At 40.8% G+C, this 9,464-nt stretch overlaps 1 protein-coding gene across 3 annotated transcripts in view; it reads right to left on the reverse strand.

Annotated features, from left to right (window-relative positions):
* The window catches only part of srpk2 (SRSF protein kinase 2), a 108,729-nt gene that overhangs the window by 2,059 nt on the left and 97,206 nt on the right, over positions 1 to 9,464 (reverse strand). For 2 of the 3 annotated variants that reach the window (XM_050073365.1, XM_050073367.1), the window contains one exon: positions 5,962 to 6,054. In XM_050073365.1, the coding sequence (XP_049929322.1) occupies positions 5,962 to 6,054 (93 nt within the window). Of the gene's footprint in view, positions 1 to 5,961; positions 6,055 to 6,363; positions 6,457 to 9,464 lie in introns of all 3 variants that reach the window. The other variant, XM_050073366.1, reaches the window with a different exon arrangement.

The raw sequence follows: 9,464 nt of genomic DNA on the forward strand, positions 1-9,464 counted from the left end.
GGGGGCGACAGGGGGCAGAGTCAGTAATAGCACAGGAGGACATTAGGAGAGAAGAGGGTGGTGGAGTTTAAAGGGCTAGTTCACCCAAATTACAGAGGAGCATTTCAAGACTGGTGATACTCAGATTTTCACTTGTTTATATCAAATCCCACGAAAAAAACAACCGCAGCTCCTGTGTTTTAGATATTGCACTTGCTATATTGGCCATTTCGATAATATTTTTGCAACCCTATGTCACAGACAAGGTGGGGACGTAAGACTGAAAGATTTTTTTTATTTATTGACATAAGAAAAACAGAATAACACCAGCCTTATCATCTAACTCCAGTGATATCTCGCTATACAGATAGTTTTATTTTTACTACTTGCATAAGACGGCCACCTCTGAGCTTCCTGCCTCCAACCCAGTACTGTTGAGTTGAGCAAAATTAGATTTATGCTGCTCACAGCACTGAAATATTACATTGTTCAAAACAATTAGACAGCAACATCTTTTTCCAGAAACAGCGTCACCCCTGTTACTCAGAATAATCCACAGGACACAAAGTCAGCAGTGTTCACGGGGACTATTTCTATTTTAGAAAGTAGTTCTAATGAAAACTGTTCCCAGCAAAGTGTGCAGATGACCCTGAGCAGGGGTGGGAGAAAATGTCCCAATCTGATATCAAATAATATCAGGGACAGTGTTATAGATAATGACACCAACACATTCCCATTACTAAAAGCAGCTAATGTACTATCATGTAAGACAGAGCCACGTTGTGTCCTGATTTATGATGATTTTATGCATCATTAACAGGGTACAGAATGTCTTTTCATCATCATCACAGTAATTAGCCAAACATCAGGCGTTCCTTATTCATTTTCTCTGTTAATCACTTAATTAGATGCGTGTTAAAACACGAGGCAGGTTTTTTTTTGTAAAAAGAAAATGTTGTTTACAACAGCAAAAAGAACATGATCTGATGTATAGGGTTCCCACTCAACATTTCAAACTTTTCCATGACTTTTTTCAAGGACTCACAAAAAAAAAACTTGTTTTTGTTTACCCTACTTATTGGAAACAAACTCTATTCAAACATAATCTCAGCTAGCTGGTACACAGAGTGGAAGAGAAGCAACATGGGAAGAAAATGAAGCAATGCTGTCACACATTTGACTCATTAGAGCTTCTTATGTCGACAGCTTCAGAAAATCAATTTGCCTTTACGTTGCATTAATCAACACAACATTCCAGGACAAGCTTTGAGTGATTCTTATTATTTCCATGACTTTTCCAGGCCTGGAAAATTTGACTTTTCGTGACCATGGGAACCCTGGACATAGGACAAATCCTTTTTTGTGGCATCAGTTCTACTGAAGGTAGTATCGATACTAAAAACAGCACTTAGTATCAGTTAGGGGTGTCATGATTCTCCAAATCCACGAATTGATTTGGCCTTCGACTTCAAGGTCATGATTCAATTCATTTTTGATTGATTTTTAACTCTTTTTTTATTTAAGAAACAAAGAGCATAAGGTCATCATGGGTGTTACAAGGTCAAATCGCAGTGCATTTTTCCACTTACTTACATCCTGGCATCAATTTGGTATCAAGGTATCAATATGGTAATCTTTAATCTTGAGTAACTTGGAACAGGTTGCTGTTGTTTAAGATGTTGCTGTTGAATTTTCAATGTTTTGCAGACACAAACAAAACTATCTGCACAGTTACACTCCACTAGAGACAACTAGATGTCTTTCTGGTCATTTGGATGAACTGACTCTTTAACCAGATGCCGTAACAGGCCATGATTCTGCAGCCTCCAGCCAAACACTACAGCAGCTGATTCCACTGATTAGTTCAGCCTCTCGGTTTGAACATGTGCTACTCAGTGAGGTGCTGTAACCAAGGAGTCAAAACCTGTAGAGTTCCTGGCTGCAAACCGCAAGAAGAGAAGGCGAGACGAGAACAGAAAGAGGCGGAGAGGTGGTGGTGTAATGGGAACAGACAACGAGAGGAAGGTGTTCATTATTAAAGAGAGGAGGAAAATGATTGACTCGGACAACAAGAGTGACAGGGAAGGAAAAAACGTATTAGAGGATGATTAATGATGGAGGCGATCAAGACCAAAGGGTCAGTTCAAACCATGGCTGCCATGGTAACCTCTCTTTCCGTCACACTGATTGGAAAACACAAGATGGAGGAAAGGAAACCATCAAGAGTTCCTATATATGGTATTGATCAATGTCTGTTTTCTTACAAAAGTACATATGTTTCAATTGTTCTGTCCCCAATCAGTGTATCTACTTTCCCCCAAGTTCAACACAGATCAGTGTGCACAAAGGAAACAGGGTAACGAAGTCGCTCGGCTGCACCGCACGGCCGAAGGCAGCATGGCAGACAGGAGAAGCCCAGAGAGACAGAGCGAGAAAGTCAGACCACATTAACAGAGCGCCAAGGGATAAAAGGGAGAACATTGAGACATCGAGTGCAGGCTCAGACCTCAGATAGAGACAACATCAAAGGCAGAATATTCAGGTCTCATGACACATTATGAAGAATATATGAGCAGAAAGGGAAGGAGATCGAGAGACAGAAAAAAGAGAATAAATGAGAGAGTGCACGGGGTTATCGGCTGCACCAAACACAGAACCATACACTTACCAGGCTCAAAGAGGAGCAGAATCAGAGAGGTGTGTGACACACCTAAGACCTCAGATGCAGTAAAGTAAAGCCCTGCTGTTCTGAGTGTGAGTGCACTGTTGTTTTTGTTATTGTGCAGAGTAGACTAGCTCCTTGTTTAGAGTGTGGAGACCACTGAGCTGTTGATTCTAACCTCGGTATACAGTCTGTAGAGGTTATTTACTTCAGGTTTAATTGATTGTTTTTGGCTATTATTTCACAAAACACTGATAAGAACATTATGAATCATGATATCTGCCTATCTTTTGCTGGTTTGCTTATTAAACTAAATTAAACTGACCATTTTGCAGCAGCATCAGATGGTTAGGACAATCACAGCAAAGTATTTGAATGTTAACTGAATAGAGATGGGCGATAAATTTGAAATTAGTATTAAATGAATGCGATTTTTTTATGATATCAGTATGTCACAACATGGGAAATATAAGCAAGTAATTAAATTTATCCTCTAAGCAATGAGCTGTGTACCAATCTTATACTTTACATCAGAAAAAAACTCCAAATGTGTCTTTTCTAATTTATGTTGTAGGATGCTTTTGTGAATAATGTTACTTTACTTTAGGCCAGAGCAAGTGTATCTGCATTTATGTGTGTTCTTTTTGCAGCAATTCCTTCAATCCAAGAAAAAAATGATCTTACAAGAGACAAAAAAGTAACCTAAGTATTGGCCTATAACTCAAATACAATGTCATCACATCATCATGATACAATACCAAAGAAAACCTTTCATTCATCATCTGTAACCACTTATCCTTTTTAGGGTCACAGGAGGGCTGGAGCCTGTCTCAGCTGACACTGGGCAAGATGCATGGTTAACCCTGGACTGGTCGCCAGACTCTAAAGTAACTCAGATGACTGTAATTATGGCTTTGGAATGGACATGTGAAGATGTCTGATCAGAAACTCACTAAATAGATATTTAATTGGAAGTGGGTTTCAATTTTTTGTGCCCAGAGGAACACCTGTATGTATATCTGTGCACAACAACTTCTATAACATGTGTTATCGCTCTCATCACGACATGAGACAATAAAAATACGAAAAAATAAGCCAAGTAGCTTTCATGATACTGTCTACTTTTCTCTTTCGGTGGTAGTTCGTCTTCACTGGAGCTTTGTTGAAATTCTCCTTTTAAATGTTACCATCCCTCACACTGGCTGCCAATCAGGGCTTTTGATGTGTCACACATTAATAATTCTCACGCGCAAATGGCAGCAAACAGGTTCCCTATGAAGGTTTTTTAAATTAAATAAAACTTTCAGAGAGAGTTTGTCTCTTTATTTGGAAATGGGTGCACAACATACTGATACAGTAAAAATGCATTCCTAACATTTCTTAAAGGCCCAGTTGAATATTGCAATAATAATAATAATAATGTGTGGTTATAACAAAATCCCACAGCACACCTGCATTAGCATCATGGCACACCATTTAAGAACCACTGTCTTATGGTCATCACTGGTAGCCTGGAAATCCAGACCCAAATCTCGAAAGATTTAGGGTCTGGCTATGAGTAATGCAAATGGCCCAACTCGAGGGGCGGCACCAAGCATGCATTTGAAAATATCACTGCACGCAATTGGATAACACTACGACCAATCAGAACAATACATGGGGTGACGTATATGCTTAGCTACCAGCGGAGCTAACTGGTAGATTAGACTCTTGCCGTATCCAGTTGGCAAAACAGCAAAACGTCCTTCTTGCAAAGGAAAGATTCGAGCGCCGTCTTCTGTTCCTCTTTTAGAGAAAAAGCCAAGTCTAACTCGTTCATTGTAGAGGCCAAAGCCGTTTCAAACAACTGGTGTTCATCCGTAGCCATCTTGCAATGTTTACTGACGGATTCCGGACTTCGTCGTCGCAGCTCTGTCGTCATCTGTTTAGCTCGCCTCTGGCCCGCCTATATCAGATACAACGATGTGATTGGTGCAGCTCGGCTCCAACGGCATGGGTAATGAGCATCATTACTGATTGCCAGAGTGACTCGCTGAGCAAATTCAAATTGTGCTCTCGCGAGAACTCTGGATTTCCAGGGTACATCACTGGGCTAATGAGTTGAAATCCTTTGAACAAGTTGGATTAAGTTAGTTTGTGATATTCAGGAGATTAGGAGCAAAATATTTATCATGCACAGAGAAAAATGGCCTGTTGATTTATGGTATAAACCAAAATTATGAGCTTACTGTTTTAATAAGTAAAGCTACAGTGTAGAACTTTATGTGAAGTATAATTTAAACAAAACACAATAATCCCTATGTGCACAGATGCACTCAGGAACACTACCATTAGAGCCTTAGAGACTGGCAGGTTTAATGTTTGTTTTTCATGCGATTTTACTGTCTTGACTATAAAGACATAAGAGATGTACTTTTTCACAAAATGACCTTCATTTATGTTGATTTCTTTTAGGTGACTGTGATAAATTTGAGTTATGTCTCAGAAGAGGGGACCTCTTTGTGGCAGACTTTGTCAGTCCTGGGATAGAGGAAATTCTGTCAAAGTGTTCTTGAGATATCACATTCACAAGAATCAGATGGATGCAAGGTCCCAGTGACCTTGACTTTTGACCTTGGACCACCAGAATCTAATCAGTGACCTTGACTTTTGACCTTGGACCACCAGAATCTAATCAATTAATCCTTGAGTTTGAGGGAAAGTTTGAGCCAAATTTGAAAAAATTCTCTCAAGGCATTATTGAATTATTGTGTTTACGAGAAAGAGACAGATGGGGTCACAACAACCTTGACCTTTGATCTAGGACCCCCAAATTCAGCTTAGTTCTTCCTAGAGTCGTAGTGGACATTTGTGCCAAATTTGAGGAAATTTTGTAAAGGCATTCTGGAGATATCACGGCCCAAGAATGTGACGGACAGACGAACATAATGCCTCCGGCCACAGCTATCACCGGGGAGTTTTTTGTTTGGGACTGATCAGTAAGATAACATGTATTTTGAATTTATCACTGCAACAACATTATAATGGTGTCTTGTAAACCCATGATGGTTGGACATGTGTTTGTGCATGACACAACAATAAAGAAATCCATCAATGATAATGAATTATCGCCCAGCCCTACAATTAACCGTACATTTTTGCTGTGATTGACAACTTACCTGAAACCATCTGACTTAATCAGAGTACTGTTGCAGTCTGACAAACTTAACTACACAAAGAACTTACTCTCAAGATCTATACGCAGTATCTCCTAGACTACATCCATCCCTATAAGAGGTCTACCCTACACCTCACCAGCCACTAACCCCTGTGTTGTTTACCTTTCTTGGAGAAAAACTCTCGGCTGTACTTCCCGGCAGCGAACACTTTGCGTGGGACCTTCCCAAGGAGCTCCATGATCAGAGCGATGTGGTCTGCCCACCACCACATACATCACAGAGGGGAACAGGCACGGTTCAGCATTACAGCATGCACACACACATCAACACGACTGGCTGTATGGGACTGACACACACTGCTGCCTCGGGGTACTGCATGGACACACTGCTTAAAGTTGTAGAGGATTTTATAGGATTGTTCTCACTGTGTCCAATTATTACCAAAATCAGATTACAGCAACATAAAAGTGCGTTTATGGTGTTCCTCTTGTCAGCTAGTGTCCATGTCTGTCCATTTTAGACATCTGTGTGTCTCAGTCCCACCAGCTCTCTAGCCAGCGCTACCTCTTCGGTTGAAGAACTCCCGGGAATATTTTCCGGAGAGCGCAAAGTGCCTCGGAATACAGCCCAGCAGCTCTATGATGTGGGCTATGTGGTCTATAGAGGAGAGAGGGAGGGAGGGGGGAAGGAAAAAGGAAGAAGGAGGCCCAAAAAAAGGAGATGCAAAAGGGAAAAGAGAACGAAGGGGAAACTTAAATGAAATAGAAGGAGGGATGAAAGTCAGGAAATTGTAAAGAGGGTGGATTATGGGTAGGAGAATAGAAACAGGGACAGGAAGTGACAGAATGATCACAGAGGGGTTGGGAGGGATAAAAAGAGAGAGGAAGAAAGAGACAGTCACAGACAGTACAGGAGAAAAACCCGTGTTAGTGAGCCGTGCCTCCACGGCAGATGTGATGAAATGAAATGATCAGTGTTGGAATAACATGCATTCAGATTCAGAACAGAACGAACTGGAACCCGGAGCAAGATTTTCAATTTGGCCTCAATGGCGGGAGATCAAAAGGCGTCTCTCTGTGAATCAGGATGTCGTGATCAAACTGACGCTGGCTTATTGCCTGTGCAGAACATGCAGAATGGGGTTAACGTTGTGTCACATCATGCAGTGAGAAAAATAACACAATGAGCTGGTAAAAGATCAAAGATCAGCGGAGGTGAGGAGATAGAGGTGAGGATGAGGGCGCACAGTTTGAGAATGTGTTGTGTTTGGCAGGATACAGAGTAAGCAGGATGAGTGGGGTTAATGAGTGCAGTCCACAAGCAAATACAGGGAGTGTGTTGCTTGATAGAGTAACATGTGACCAGGATACAGATACACATGTACTCACAGGATACAGTGACTGACTGATGTTGCTCTCATGCTTCAGAAACTGATTTGTTACACTGCAAAAGTCTAGACACTGAGCACAATGACAGGAGCTGTGTGAGCTCTCTGTGTATCTATTACATTTAAACAGGTCAGGTGTAGGTATGCAGCAGGGTGGAGATGAGTGGAGGCATAGCAGCAGAATTAAAGGACAGGATTCACAGTTGACAGTGGATAGGGGGATTTGGGGAAGGGGCAGCTATCATTTAAACTAAGCTCACTTCAGGCCTTTTTAAATCAATTTACAAAACAGTCAGTACTGGTTTGTTACAGTTTTTCATTGTTCAGATGCACTGTTAGAAACGATCATCTCTTTTTGGAGAACAGAGGACGTGCTTGTAAAATAACAAATGCATGCTTAAAGCTCCTCATACTGTACAGTCGACACAATCAAATACTGGTGACTAAAATGAAAACGCTGCAACAACGAACAACTTTCTTTTCCGACACCAGGGGTCATCGACTGCGTTCACCTAAGGGCCAGACTTTTTCTGAGCTGACACTGTGAAGCATGGACTTTCAAATAAAAGAAACATTAAATTTATTCAGACCTATTTAGCCTATCATTGTTTAATAATTTAATCAATAATCGTTTAATATCATAAGAATGCTAATTAAGTTAAGTTAATTAAGTTAATGTTAATTAAGATACGACACAAGCTGCATTCCATTTATATAAAAGACAGGAATTCATTTCAGCCTCACTTAACCAAATCACACTGCCAAACCTGCAAAAATATGCGTTAAATAACCACCTGAACCCGACACCACCCACGAATCGCCAATATCTTAAGCGAAAGAGCGGCTGGAGAGAGGGGAGGAGAAGGTGGAAGGTGGACTATTGCATACAGTGTTTCTGTAAGTTATTAATAACTCCCTCTTAAGGGAATGCAGATATTTTCTAGTAAGATTACCTGAACCTGCCCTGTGCGTCACTACTACCTGCTAGTATTTAGCTGACAGATGTATTTATAATGTCTTTAGTATGTGCAGGTCAAGCACACGTATTTGGGGTTTGTAAATAAATTGTAATAAAAGAAATAATTCCTAATAAAAGTTCCTGATACATTTATTTCCATCTCAGTTTTGGGGGTTGCTCTAAGATGGGAAAAATAAGCTATATATACTAAATAAACAATAATAATAATAATGATGTGATAATAACAATAAAATAAAAATACTGAAACACATTTTTTCCCTCCTCACATTTTTTGAATTTATTAATATTCTGCAGGCTTTGGCTTTTAGGGGAAGCTTTGGCTGGCAGTATGTGGTCCGTGAAATCAAAGTTCACACCTGCAATCATGTTGTGGTGATGAACACATCTGCTGGTTTTGTTTTTTTACTTATTTATTATTGAAGAAGGGCTTTGGAATATTGTGAGCATCAGACTGTCTGATGCAATCTGTACTCAGTGTCTGCAAACCGTGCTTTTTGTTAAGTGAAACAATAAAGAAAGTTTAAATAGTCATTTGAAGCTGTGGCTGCATCATTGCATTTATAATGTTAGAGCAGAGTTAGCAGCAATGCATCTGAACAATGAGGAAAACCTATAAAGCAAAACTGACATTAAAGAGGCAACAGATAGCATCTTTTCCTAAATATATCATTATGAAAATAATGTGGGTTGCACAGGGGAGTGGCCACAGTAAAATCAGACTATCAGCGTTTACATAGGTTACTTAGTGGCTTTGCAATCTTTGTAATAAGCTTCTGCCACCGGGGGCAAAATTTCACGGAAAAAATCTTTACGGCAGGAAACGCGTCATGTATTGTGAAACTGGTCGGTCCGGCAGGAAACGCGTCATGTATTGTGAAACTGGTCGGTCAGCCAATCAGGGACTAGAGCTGGTCCTCATGAGGAGTTGGGCATGAGATAGTTGAGTCAGGAGCACAATGGCAGACGGACAAAGTTTGGAAACAAGTGAAAAACGGCCTGGCAAAAGAAAACGAGCCCCTGATAAAAGAAGAGGGAAAACAAGAGTAAACCTCAGTCAGGTGTTCAAGAGATGGAGGGAGCTCCGTGACCAAAGAGGCTTCAAAACCGATGTCCAGCTAGCTTTCTTTCTAATGGATCAGTAAGTAACACGGCTAAATGTTAGCTAGACCAGAGAGGACTGTACTGGACTGGCTGCTAGTTCATTCCTACCCTGGTTCCTACCAGGGAGCGGGTAGCGAGTGTTGGTCGGCTGACATCCTGGTTGCCATTCTACGGCAGCCCTCGGACAGTGATACCCCC

Source organism: Epinephelus moara, chromosome 20 (genome assembly GCF_006386435.1).
Source record: "Epinephelus moara isolate mb chromosome 20, YSFRI_EMoa_1.0, whole genome shotgun sequence".
Lineage (NCBI taxonomy): Eukaryota > Metazoa > Chordata > Actinopteri > Perciformes > Serranidae > Epinephelus > Epinephelus moara.